Source organism: Ciconia boyciana, chromosome 4 (assembly GCF_034638445.1).
Source record: "Ciconia boyciana chromosome 4, ASM3463844v1, whole genome shotgun sequence".
Lineage (NCBI taxonomy): Eukaryota > Metazoa > Chordata > Aves > Ciconiiformes > Ciconiidae > Ciconia > Ciconia boyciana.
In genome coordinates, this window is record NC_132937.1 from 21,890,618 (window position 1) to 21,905,395 (window position 14,778).

General features: G+C 41.8%; 1 protein-coding gene across 5 annotated transcripts in view; it reads right to left on the minus strand.

Annotated features, from left to right (window-relative positions):
- Positions 1 to 14,778, minus strand: part of KIAA1328 (KIAA1328 ortholog) — a 219,943-nt gene that overhangs the window by 134,262 nt on the left and 70,903 nt on the right. For all 5 annotated transcript variants that reach the window (XM_072858913.1, XM_072858914.1, XM_072858911.1 and 2 more), the window contains one exon: positions 5,516 to 5,643. In XM_072858913.1, the coding sequence (XP_072715014.1) occupies positions 5,516 to 5,643 (128 nt within the window). The remainder of the gene's footprint in view (positions 1 to 5,515; positions 5,644 to 14,778) is intronic.

Sequence of the window (14,778 nt, forward strand, 5' to 3'; positions counted from 1 at the left end):
GGAGGACATTAAACAGCTGTCTACCTTGCCTGGTCTTTCAGAAGACCCTTCTGTTGTGGGGTTGCTGAGGGTCAAAGAACAACAGCTGCCAATTGCTACCACAACGGTGCACCAGAGGCAATATCGTACCAACCGAGACTCCCTGATTCCCATCCATGAGCTGATTCGTCGACTGGAGAGCCAAGGAGTGATCAGTAAGACTCGTTCACCTTTTAACAGTCCTATATGGCCAGTGCGAAAGTCTAATGGAGAGTGGAGACTAACAGTAGACTATCGTGGCCTGAATGAAGTCACGCCACCGCTGAGTGCTGCTGTGCCGGACATGCTGGAACTGCAATACGAACTGGAGTCAAAAGCAACCAAATGGTATGCTACAATTGATATCGCTAATGTGTTCTTCTCAATCCCTTTGGCAGCAGAGTGCAGGCCACAGTTTGCTTTCACTTGGAGGGGTGTTCAGTATACTTGGAATCGATTGCCCCGGGGGTGGAAACACAGCCCTAGTATTTGCCATGGACTGATCCAGACTGCACCGGAACAGGGTGAAGCTCCAGAACATCTGCAATACATTGATGACATGATCGTGTGGGGCAATACAGCAGAGGAAGTTTTTGAGAAAGGGAAGAAAATAGTCCAGATCCTCCTGAAAGCCGGTTTTGCCATAAAACAAAATAAGGTCAAGCGACCTGCACAGGAGATCCAGTTTTTAGGAATAAAATGGCAAGATGGATGTCATCAGATCCCAATGGATGTGGTTAAAATAACAGCCATGTCTCCACCAACTAGCAAAAAGGAAACACAAGCTTTCTTAGGTGTTGTGGGTTTTTGGAGAATGCATATTCCAAATTACAGTCTGATCGTAAGCCCTCTCTACCAAGTGACCCGGAAGAAGAATGATTTCAAATGGGGCCCTGAGCAACGACAAGCCTTTGAACAAATTAAACGGGAGATAGTTCCTGCAGTAGCCCTTGGGCCAGTCTGGGCAGGGCAAGACGTAAAAAATGTGCTGTACACCGCAGCCGGGGAGAATGGCCCTACCTGGAGCCTCTGGCAGAAAGCACCAGGGGAGACTCGAGGTCGACCCCTAGGGTTTTGGAGTTGGGGATACAGAGGATCTGAGGCCCGCTATACTCCAACTGAAAAAGAGATCTTGGCAGCATATGAAGGGGTTCGAGCTGCTTCAGAAGTGGTTGGTACTGAAGCACAGCTCCTCCTGGCACCCCGGCTGCCAATACTGGGCTGGACGTTCAAAGGGAGGGTCCCCTCTACACATCATACAACTGATGCTGCGTGGAATAAGTGGGTTGCACTGATCACACAACGGGCTCCAATAGGAAACCCCAATCGCCCAGGAATCTTTGAAGTAATTATGGACTGGCCAGAAAGCAAAGATTTCGGAATATCGCCAGAGGAGGAGGTGACGCGTGCTGAGGAGGCCCCACTGTACAATAAACTACCAGAAAATGAGAAGCAGTATGCACTGTTCACTGATGGGTCCTGTCGTATTGTAGGAAAGCATCGGAGGTGGAAGGCTGCTGTATGGAGTCCTATACGACAAGTGGTAGAAACTGCTGAAGGAGATGGTGAATCGAGCCAATTTGCAGAACTAAAAGCCATTCAGCTGGCTTTAGACATTGCTGAATGAGACAAGTGGACAGTGCTCTATCTCTATACTGACTCATGGATGGTGGCAAATGCCCTGTGGGGGTGGTTGCAGCAATGGAAGCAGAACAATTGGCAGCGCAGAGGCAAACCCATCTGGGCTGCAGCACTGTGGCAAAAATTGCTGCCCGGGTAGAGAACCTGGTTGTAAAAGTACATCACATAGATGCTCAAGTACCCAAGAGTCAGGCCACTGAGGAACATCAAAACAACCAGCAGGTGGATCAGGCTGCTAAGATTGAAGTGGCTCAGGTGGACCTGGACTGGCAACATAAGGGTGAATTATTTATAGCTCAGTGGGCCCATGACACCTCAGGCCATCAAGGAAGAGATGCAACATAGAGATGGGCTCATGATCGAGGGGTGGACTTGACCATGGACACTATTGCACAGGTTATCCATGAATGTGAAACATGCGCTGCAATTAAACAAGCCAAGCAGTTAAGGCCTCTGTGGTATGGAGGGCGATGGCTGAAATATCAATATGGGGAGGCCTGGCAGATCGATTCTATCACACTCCCACAAACCCGCCAAGGCAAGCGCTATGTGCTTACAATGGTGGAAGCAACCACCAGATGGCTGGAAACATACCCTGTACCCCATGCCACCACCCGGAACACTATCCTGGGCCTTGAAAAGCAAGTCCTTTGGCGACATGGAACCCCAGAAGGAGTTGAGTCAGACAACGGGACTCATTTTTGAAATAACCTCATAGACACCTGGGCCAAAGAGCACAGCATTGAGTGGGTATATCACATCCCCTATCATGCACCAGCCTCCGGGAAAATCGAAGGATACAACGGGCTGTTAAAGACTACACTGCGAGCAATGGGTGGTGGGACATTCAAACATTGGGATACACATTTAGCAAAGGCCACCTGGTTAGTCAACACTAGGGGATCTGCCAATCGAGCTGGCCCTGCCCAATCAAAACTTTTATGCACTCTCAAAGGAGATAAAGTCCCTGTAGTGCACATAAAAAACATGCTGGGGAAGACAGTCTGTGTTACTCCTGCCTCAGGCAAAGGCAAGCCCATTCGTGGGATTGCTTTTGCTCAAGGACCGGGGTGTACTTGGTGGGTAATGTGAAAGGATGGGGAAGTCCGCTGTGTACCTCAAGGGGATTTGATTTTGGGTGAGAATAGCCAATGAACTGAATGGTATGATGTTAATTGCTATATAATACTGTGTGTCATCACTTTTATGGTTACTATACACCATATCAATGGTATTTCAGTGAGAATCACCCAGATTAATGAAGAATGAACTGTGATGAAACCAAGCAAAGGGCAGCAGTGATGGAACCAGAACTGGCTTCAGCATGCAACAATCCAACACCACAGACCATCTCTCCTGCCCTGAAAGACTGTTATGACAGATGGAGCCCAAAGTCATGGACTAGATGAACTCAACGGACATTTTAGAAGGATGGCCCATAGACCAAGGGAATGATATCTGGGTGTATATATCAAAAGACAGGGAAAGTGGTGGTGATTAATTAGAATGTATTAGAAAGGGTAGGACCTGGGCATGACGTAGATGGTATAGTAATAAGGGGTGGATACTGTCCTGGTTTCGGCTGGGACAGAGTTAATTTTCTTCCTAGTAGCTGGTATAGTGCTGTGTTTTGGATTTTAGTATGAGAATAATAGTGATAACACACTGATGTTTTGGCTGTTGCTAAGTGGTGTTTACACTGGTCAAGGACTTTTCAGCTCCCCATGCTCTGCCAGGCGCACAAGAAGCTGGGAGGGGGCACAGCCAGGATAGTTGATCCAAACTGGCCACAGGGCTATTCCATACCATATGGCATCATGCTCAGTATATAAACTGGGGGGAGTTGGCTGGGGGGTAGCAATCGCTGCTCAGGGACTGGCTGGGCATCGGTCGGCAATGGTGAGTGGTTGTATCACTTGTTTTTTGCTGGGTTTTGTTCCTCTCTTGTTGTTTTCCTTCTCGTTACAATTTATTATGATTTTTTATTTTTGTTTGTTCCAATTATTAAACTGTTCTTATCTCAACCCACAAGTTTTCTTACTTTTGCTCTTTTGATTCTCTCCCCCATCCCACCAGGGGAAAGGGTGAGCAAGTGGCTGTGTGGTACTTAATTGCCAACTGGGGCTAAACCACAACAGGTAACCATAAATGAAATGTCAAGGCAAACCTCAATATATCATCTGAATTTGCATTTGTGGACATAAGTACCTGTAAGTATAGAGGAAAGAAATAATTGTATCAAAGATAAGCTTGATAGAGCTTTGCATATGAAATCAAGAGAACAACTTCAGAGAAGTCTCTGTGTATACATTGATAGAGTGATTATGAAGACAGAAGAACAAGTGGAGATCAACATGGATTGCTGTACCATCAGATGCTGATTTGACAGTTAATAGGTTGAAGGTTTCCTATTATCTGCTTCTATACTTTAGCACCGTAGATGTGATTACACCAGATACCTTTCTACTAGGTGCTAACCTAGTACAAGATACATGTATTTAAAGTTGAAAGGCTCAAGGTGAAAGTTTAAGCATGGCAAAACCTAAGAGAAGTATTGGCATAATTCCAAACACAGCTGCCACGGTGCTGTTGGACTACATGGGCTCCTCTGGACTGTTTTCCATGGAGATCCCCAGCAAGTTGCATATCACAGGCAAGAACACAGGCATCATGCATTCTCAGAGAATAAGGTTCTTGTTTTGAACTCAACACCATCACAGAATGGATAGCAGATAAAAATACAAAAGAATGGAAATGAAATCTTTATAAAGGTTAAAAGCCTGACAAACAGCTCAATGTCCAACAACATATTTTACAAAAAAAAAATCAGCAGGATAAAAAACGATTCCTGATGCCAGTGAAGTCAGAGAAGTATTGCTACCTGCTTCCTGAACAGAATTAAAAATGCACCCCTTCCTTCACAGGTTCCTGAGAAGTAGGATCTGTCTGTGCAATATTGTTAGGAGGGAACCACTGAGAGACCAGAATCAGGCCAACTTCTGGATACTCTGTGCTGATGACTATTTCTAGCCCTATTATAAGCCTTTAAGACTCTTCCAGCAAAAGAAAGGATCAAGGGCCCAATCTATAAAAAAGGCATAGTCTCAGGTAGGATAGACTCTGGAGATCTGCAGATGGAAGCTACTGAAAGAGAATAGCAGGTAAGAACATTAAGTAGAGCACTTGCTTAAGTAGCCTTCATTTCCAGGGTATAATCTGCTATCAGCAGGGATGCAAATCAAGTACCTAGCTATCACAAAAAAAATCTCAAGCAACCATGTTTTCAAGTCTTTGGGTGCATGCATCTGAGAAACATTTTACCACTTAATTTAACACGTTATATCTCTAGTCAATATTTTCTAGTTTTTAAACTGCATATATAATTATAAGTCTTCTATAAACACCTCAAACCAGATAGGCTGCCTTACAGACTTGAGAAAGCACTTATTGACCAAATACATAATCTGTTATGTCCTTTTCAATCATCAAAAGCCACAGTGAAAATTTGAAATGCTCTATCTATAGTGACTGCAATTATTTTACTGTTTAAGAAACAGGACAGAAAACAGAAGAGCATCTTAACTTTTTCCTTAGCAAAGGCATGGGTTCCTATGAATCCTACTCCATTACAACATGGTCAATTAACTTCACCCATTTTATTGAACCAAAACTTGGGGGTTTTTTTTGGTTTTCCTACAATCCATGTATTAATGGAAGGACTCATGGGAAGCCAATCACAAAACAGTATTCGACACTGTATAATGCAAGACAACACACTTAAAGTTGCAGTTCTAGTAAAAGAGAAAAGATGTTTCAAAGATGTCATTAAAAAAGGAGATAGGAGAAAAGAGCTTACCTTCTGCTTCTTTTCCTTGGCAGCACTGAGTTCAGAAAGGGAGAGCGATAGTTTTTCCTGCTGCTCAGCTAGGTACTTCTGATAAAGGCTCAAAAGTTCCTGGCATTCTCTGTACTGCTGCTGCAGAGGTGAGACATCAGAAGTTAAGGGAAAAATATTCTTTAGCAATTAGAGTCAAATATATACTAACTTACTCTGTGTAAGTCTGATTTACATCCATAAGAGTTCAATTTGAAAACAGATACTGTGTGTTTGAGTACTGCCTAATGATGATAAATCTGCCTAGAGATGAATGTTCAAGTACAACCTTCTTTCTACTCAGAGAGGGGAAAAAGAAGAATTGCATGAAATTCTTTTATCATTGGAAAAAGGACAGCAGCAGGAGGCAGGTGATGACAGTGTTTCAGTTGGAACAATTACAACCCTCTGATTTGTATTCAGCAAAGCCAGACACTACCAATGTTTATTTATAAATAAATAAATAGCCAGCCAAGTAAGTAAATAGTCCATTTTTAAGCACAGACATGGATTCACAAGCCCACATACCCAAATCCAAATCTCTTTGCTTGAGCACCAACAGCTCCAAAACCCACAGCCACAGATGCAGCGCTACAGGCCTTTCAGAGACCAGCAATGATTTTTGGACAGTAATCTGGTGAAGCAGCAACTGTGGTGTTTGCAAGGACATTAGCAAGCAACAGTGTCCTGCCTTGCTTACAGCATTGAAATTCCAACAGGAGATAAATCTGCTCTTCACCTGTCATTGTGTAATTCCCTCCCTTGCTCATGTAGCATGGTAAACCATTTATGCTCCCCTCTCTCCCCCCTCACTTTTAATTATGCATGCAGATGGGATAAGGGCTCGCTGTCCAAAGAGATTACTCTGAATAAATACTTTAATAACAAGTCACCGCAATTAAGGTAGGGAACAAAAACTTCTTCAATCTATAAAATGGTGTTGAGTTACAGATTTCCTTAACATTTTTATGATCTAATCATTGCTTCTGGGCAAATTCATGTTGCAATCATTTTTGCCCATCATGGCTGCATAAATAACTCACTGCTTTGTTATTCCCTGTTATGACCCTGAGGTTTTTTTTTTTTTCCTCTTTTTCTTCTTGTTCTTTTGGGGGAAGGGGGACCTTGCCAGGGTTTTGTTTGTTTGTTTTTCTTTCCTTTAAATAAAAGGCTACACAGAGAATAAGCAAAGCATTTTAGGAAAGAATGGGAGGTTATTAAACCCCGATGTTTAAATCAATCAGGAGAGCTCCTAGAACACCTTTGCTCAGCACCTGGAAATACAGGAGGGTACAAGCAATGGTCTGAATGAGCCAATTGCTTTGCAGAGCCAGCCTGCCTGAAGCCTGAGCCATTTTATATTTCAGTTCATTTCGTCAGAGAGCACCAAAAGGCTGAAGTGATTTGTGGTGGTCTCAGGAGTCTCTGCCAGCTATGATGTATATAAAAGGAATTTTTTATTCCAGTTGTAACCATAGGCTGTAATGTTTATAGTAGGTGAACATATTAGCCTGGACACAGGGCATGAATTTTACTCTAGAAAAAGCCAGTTCATTTATACAGCCTAAGAGTTAAAAGTCGGTATTTGAAGACCAATTATAGGGAAATTCATTTAAATCCATGTTATGTGGCAGAATATAAAAACAGACAGTCCTATCTTTATCAATTTTTTACAGCCCTCTTAATTCACTTTGCTTCCAGCAACCCCTTCCCCACAAAACAGATTTTACCCTCTTCTCTGTCCAGCTAGCACACTGCTGGCACAAGGAATGAGTACCCTAAATGGCCTTGGGGCACGCGACTGATGGCCATGCACCTACCCTCACTCTTGCCACAGTGTTAATATCAGTCCTGCTGGAAAGCTAGGCAAGATTGCCCTCACTCCCAAGCTCAGCACATACATGGTGCAAGCATACTATAAAAGAGATGCCCAAATTGTGTTTTACAGACTGCAGAGCTCTTGCTGTGCACATGATGCCACCACCTCTTGCTTGCAGCTGCCAAATTCATTTAAAATACAGCTTAAAACATGACATGCAAAATTAACATTAGGAAAGCATGCAAGCAAATCGTGATTGTCCAAGGGTCATTTATGTGATCATGAGTGGGAAGGGCAATAGTTAACATGAGCTTGAATGGCAGCCAAGATATCCCTGAAATTCTTCCAGGATTCGGTCAGCATTGTAACTGTTAAAATTTCCTGTATTAGAAGATTAAAACCTTATTCATTCACACAATCACTCTACATTAAGCAAAGCATTGTTACAGCCACCATACCCTAAGAGTCCAAAGCTTTGCTTTGCTTACTAAGTAAACATGAAGCTTCAAATGGGGGGGGGGGGGAAATAAAAACATTAATTTGTTTAAAACACATGCAAAATAGCTCTAATTACGATAATTCTCCATAATATGCTGGTGTATTTACCACAGAATATGTTCTTAAGAAAAAAAAAGCCTTAATATTAGATCTCACTCTTCCATTCCATTGAATTTTTGCTAAAAGCAGCAAGATTATATCTTTTTTTCCCCTACAAATTAGCCAGGCAACATACAACACTGCCACAAAAATACTTAAGTCATTCAGATATAGCAAGGGCACACATGTACTATGGCAATACAGTCTCTAGACAAATACATAGGTAATAATAAATACTTGCATAATCTGCTTTTTAAATAAATGTTGTAAGGGTAAAAAAAAAAACCTATAGGACAACAACTCCTACAGATTTGCATTCCATAGAAAAAGTAATGTGCCTAAATGCTCACATTAGATATTTCTTTGTGTGTTCAGGAGCACAAATATTGGATTTACAAGATGTTAGTTACCTGAGAGAAAAGTAATACTTGGCATTTCACTGAACGGTAGTTTTATGTCCAAGAAATATGCATTTGAATGTATCTGAGCAATACGTTTTATGCAGTTTGTTAGTAAAGTATTAAGATTGTACATGGGGGGGGATGGGACAACAAAAAAAAAGAAAATCAGAAATGCAAAGGTTAAGATTTCAAAAGCCACATTTACATGTCATACTGCAAGCACTATATATTTTATAAATAAATTAGTTAATTTCGTCACTGAATGTAACTCACAGAATTAAGAGTTCATTTATGGCTCTTAAAGAGATAATAACCTCAGTGGAGATAGAGTTGGCTTTGAGAAGAGGGACTGTGTCCTGGTTTTGGCTGGGCTAGAGTTAATTTTCTTCCTAGTAGCTGGTATAGTGCTGTGGTTTGGATTTTAGTATGAGAATAATAGTGATAACACACTGATGTTTTGGCTGTTGCTCAGTAATGTTTACCCTGGTCAAGGACTTTTCAGCTTCCCATGCTCTGCCAGGCGCACAAGAAGCTGGGAGGGGGCACAGCCAGGATAGTTGATCCAAACTGGCCACAGGGCTATTCCATACCATATGGCATCATGCTCAGTATAGAAACTGGGGGGAGTTGGCTGGGGGGTAGCGATCGCTGCTTGGGGACTGGCTGGGCATCCGTCGGCAGGTGGTGAGCGGTTGTATCACTTGGGTTTTTTCCTTGGGTTTTTGTTCCTCTCTCTTGTTGTTTTCCTTCTCATTACAATTTATTATTATTATTTTGTTCCAATTATTAAACTGTTCTTATCTCAACCCATGAGTTTTCTTACTTTTGCTCTTTTGATTCTCTCCCCCATCCCAACGGGGGGGGGGAGTGAGCAGCTGTGTGGTACTTAATTGCCAACTGGGGCTAAACCACAACAGACTGCTAGCATGCAGCGGTGTCACACTTACAGAGGCCAGGAACAGATTTCCAGGGAGAGGGACAGTAGGCAGGGAACAAAGAGCTTTTTCTTAGGGGTGAGGTTTCATGAGAAGGCACAGCCAACCTAATGCTTAGCTGCTGCCAAAGACACACTCCCACTCACCCCACAGAGTCTCGCTCCCTCCATCTGCACCAGCTCTGCAGCTCTCCCAAACTTCTCTCTCACCCTGAGAGCTCAGCAAACTGAACCAGCAATGCAAAGGGTCAGTTAAGTGCAAGAGCTGGCACGAAGCGAGCAGAGGCAATACACTGCTGGGAGAGGGGGCCACCTCTTCCAGCAGCAGCGGCCTGTCTGGTAGGGTCCATCCACCTTACAAAGTCTCAACCCTACTTTCTCTCCAGCTCTACTATTAAGCCTCAGGCTTTTAAGACTGCTCTATGACTACACCAACTACTCCCAGCTTACTCATTGCTGAAATATTTTTAGCCCTCTCAAGCTGAAGTAGGACAGCCAGCTACAGTTCCTTGCTTCCCCAGAATCTGTTGCGGGGAAAGATGGGAGAAAAAGTGCCAATCCCTAGCATAACAACTGACCCCCTGTACTGTTCCCAGTACACTGTTTCCACTGCCTCTTTGACTATAAGCGGAGCCCAGCTTAAAATCTGAAGTGTTTTGGTTTAGAGCATCCAGCAATTTCCTAGAAAGCTTTTCAGTTATGCACATCAGCCTTCCCATCCTTCTGTGAGCAATGTTCACGCTACAGCAGTTCAAACACCCACTGGTCTCTTCATCTAGAGTTGAGGTTTTCAAAATGTTGCCAATACCAGGCCACTCTGCAAGGGCTATTTGCTGAAGTTCTGCCTTTCTCAAATCACTTCTTGTAAGGGAGGGGGAAGGGTAGAGGACTTTTTCTTTAGAGAGAAGGCTTTTTAGCCTGTGTCATTCAAGGAGGATTGTTTGGTTTTACCTCCCTTTATTTTAAAGATACAAAAAAATTAAAGCAGCCTCCAATGATGGGAATTTGAGGCTGGAAAAAAGTTTTCTAGAAACTATTATTAAGGGAGGAGAACACAACTAATGAGATTTTTTGGCAATCAGACTAATAACAAAGGCCTTGTATTTTCAGAGTGATGGTGAGAACTCCTCACCTAGAGACTCCTTCCTCAATAGCTTGTCACAAGCATTTTTGGGACAGGCATAAGCTCTAGTGTTCCCTTTTTACATGTGGAAAAAACTGTGGCACAGGGAGTCTTCAGGCATGTCTGTGCACACAGGTGCAGCCCAGCAGTCCCACACTCCACAAGCCAGTTCCAGGACACAAGTCTTGCAGCTGTAGGCAAAGTTAGCACAGCTCAGGCACAGCACGAACAGACCAGATTCGTCTTGCACTTGATTAGCTTAGAGTGCAAGTTGGTCTGCATTCACCCATGCAGACAAGCCCTAAGAGACTTCCCAAGCATCAAACAAGATGCCCAGGGATGACTGATTCCTATAGTCCCTGACTGTAGCTCCGACTTGAACTGTCCTTTCATTCCAGACTGCATACTCTGCAGTCCAGAAGACTGGTAGACTGCAGTCCAGTCCAGAAGAGAACACAAGAGCCAAATCTCCATCGTCAGCAACCTGGTGCTCCAGTCCCATCAGCCCCTATATCCAATGAAGATTCTCTAGAGACTCAGAGCTATTAGAGATATGTAAATATGAATAAAGCAAGCAAAGAAAGGAAAAAGTCAAACAGGCACAAATTAGATTTAAATTTAAATAAGGTAGCAATAACTTAAACTTTGCAGTAGAGATACAAGAAACCTTCAGGGATATGATTTCAGCACATGATGAAGAAAGCTTTTTGATATCTGCAATCATGATCCAGTAGCCCCAAAACACTTTCTTTTTTTTTTAAATCCCTACTTAAGGACATGCATCTAGAAAGCTGACTAGTTATCATATTGGCAGTTTCAGCAAAGACTGAACTCTCTTCAGTGCCTCAGGTAGTCCCTTCCAGACAAAGGCTGTGAAAAAACTAGACTGAGGAAGAGAGGCTGAGGAAGCACCACTGACACTAAGTTGCTGAAGCCAAGCTGAGCACTGAAAGAGAGGTCTTTGGTCTCCAAAGAAAAATCTATTCAGATTAGTTGCAGGCAGACCTGAGCTTGTCTGCCTGTCCTCCAACTAGGTGTGTATAAGCCAGATCTATTCAAGGAGCCATGCACAGCCACGGTACACAGCATCAAGCACTTCAAGCCTGATCTACTTTACCTTGCTTCTACGTTTTTGTGGGGTTTTTTTTTTCAGTTTGGCTGCAACACCAACACTACACCATTTCCAGAATGTGTCTGGCAACTTGACCAATGTCAAAGCAAGCTCACATCTGTTTAACAGAAATACCTCTGCATCTATAACTTTGGCGCCTTGTACTACTACGGCATCCCACTGCACTGTTACTCAGTGGCCCAAAAATGCCTTAAAATGCTGGTGCAAGAGTGAGAAAGCATTTCACCAAACTCAAGCAAAGGCTAAGACCCAACATAGCTGGGTCTCCAAATAATACTATACTTGTATCTACAATAAGGCTCAAGCTACATCTAAATGCTCATAATCGAAAGGAACAGAATTTGCAGAGTCTGCAGAGCCTCAAAGGCCCACGACAACCTCGTGGCAAACACCACTACAAGTGCACTCAGTTTGAAGTGGGCCCACATTTTTCCATGTATCACTCAAGCATAGATTTTTCAGTATTTTGATACAAGGCAATGAGGTTTATTTTCTACCTTAATATTTTGCATATCAATAGGAGAAAGATACCATGCCTTTTGGGAAAGAAGCAACATGTATGGCATTCTGATTTCCACCTGCAGGCTCTCTTCTTCCTAACCAAAGAAAGGATTAAAATAATGCAGCTTCAACTACTTACATATGAAAAGTCATATGAATAAAAATAAACTGCTGGTATTAATGAATTAACATCTAAAAGGAACACTTTAAAATATAAACTAAGATATTCTAAGCTCTTTCCTTTAGCATTAAACAATTACATACTTCATTGGAAGCTGACCCACATTTAATTTTAAAATACAACTTATGTTTAATACATATACAATCCTGCGCTTTGACAATCTCATCTCAGAAAAGCAACAACAGGACTGCATTTTGGAAATCAAACTATCCAGGCACACATAAAAGTCAACCCTAACACATTTCTTCTGCCTTTAAAATTAAGAGTAATAAAATAAGTGGCTTGAACCTATGTGAATCATTGTTCTGTGAAAGGGTAAAGACAAGTAACTTCTATGAAGGTTTATTATCTAAACTCTGAAGATACTACAAAGACTGAAGGTAATAAAATGTTTTATGAACAACTTCACTTTGCTCATTCTTATATAAGTGAGTTTATGTGGACTCCTTGGCACAGTGATGGTAAGAACCTGTAGGGAACTTTCTGCACATCCACTTTTCAATGTATTAAAGAAGTCATCTGGTGCAGGTCTGAACCTTATGAGCCTTCAATTCAAAACACAATCTCTTTCTGATCCAAAATCCTCAGGAAGCACATTTCTGAAAACACTATAAAGAAGCAAGTCACATACAATAAGATAGAGTGATCTCCAATCTGAAGCCCAACAGTTACATTTTAATTTACACTTGAATATTTTAATATTGTTATCCAGTCAGTAAATTAACTCAAGATGCAAGAATAAAAAGGGAAGATGCATAGGGAAAAAGATCACAAGGTCCACAAAAGTTAAGAACTTCACTTCTGTTTGAAGCATCAGCATTATGTTGTTGAATGCCACAGCTCTCATATAAAGGAATTGCTTAATACATTCCCATTCTGTTTGAAGGGAAATTAAATTTACATTCTTTGGGAATATGGTATTGTAATTAGTTCATGACTTGATTACACTTTGAAGTGAGCCCAGACTGCATATGGCGCATACAAATTAGTTAAGTTCTGGTTACCTACCTAAAGAAAAGCTACAGAGTCAAGAACAAAGTTAGGGACAAAGCCAGGGTAGTCCTTTGGAGCTTTCAGGAAGCATATGTAAAACATCAAATTCAAATCTAGTCTCTGGACTTACTGATGTCAGGTGGGAACAGAAATAAAAAACGCAGTTTCCTAAACAGCTGAATGAGTTATTTTCAAAAAATAATCTTTCCATCTCCACCCGTACCACCTGTAGGGTAACTGTTCAAATGATCCTAAAAAAAACCAAAAGCAATAAAAGATACAAGACTTCCTACCCTGGTTAAATTCTCCAGGATGATTTATTCCTAGTACTTGTAATTTTTTAAATTTCTTTTATAGACAGACTGAGTTTTATACCATCTACCAAGATGCTCTATTCCACCCAGATGATGAAATTCCCAAGTCCCGTTTAAACACACTGAAAAATACTGAGATGCACAATATAAATATAGTGCATCTAAAACTAGCCAAACAAAAAGATAGCCAGTATGATTTAAAGAGAGCAAGGAAAGCATTTAAACCTAAAACTAATTCCCAATGTAACTACATGAACTCAGAGAAGTCTCTATCACACCTTCAAAATGCAAAAGCAGTTTAGGGTACAGGATTGGATCCTATGTATTGAAAATCCTTTCCACAGGATATGCCAATCAAACTGGACAGCTTATCTGCCATGTTCTCTGGTTCAAAGGTGGGTAAGGACAAAAATATCACACGCCATCATATGCCAGCAGATGTGCCTGGATCGATAAATGCAAATACCATCTCAGAGCTTGCACTTTCCATTCCAAGTGGAAAACACATCTCCAGCCTTATCTTCATTAATACAAACAAAAGGATACTTACAAGCAAAGAAAAAAGAAAATAAAGGTTTATTCTGCAGCCTGGCTGCGCCAACAACTTTGTTCTACTGAAAAGGAGGGAAGAATGCAGCACACAAGGCAAGCTATGCCACTACACACTCTGGTGAAAACATGCATTTTCATAATAATGAACATAAGGAATCTGATGACAGAAAAACTAAGAACCTGAATACACAAAATACAGACCCCCACAGACCATTGTAACAGGCATGGTCCTGTTACAATTACAATTAATATGGTCCTGGCATGGGCCATAAAAATTTTTTACTTTTGGCTTAAGAATGGCAACGGCAGGAGATTTTCCTTCACTGGCAAGAAACAGTTTGTTCAGAACATACTCACTTCCTTTCAGGGGAGCTCTGCCAATGTCTATAGCAACTTTCAGGATTCAAAGATTTCCTTTGGCATTCGCTTAGACAGCACAGCTACCCAGCCTCTTCCACTGGAAACTGTTAAGGAACTTGTTACTTATGTATTTGTCTATTGGCCGGTAAGTGTATGATCCTTTTTTTATGGAAAAAAGGAGCCTGGAGATTCAGCCATATACAATTTCTTTGCAAAACAGTCCCAGCATCTGAGAACAACACCACACATCTCATCATGTACAACAGAAAATAATCTCAACCTGTGCTGTGTGAGAATATTAAGCCAAAAGAAGGTATTGCACCTATCACCATCCATAC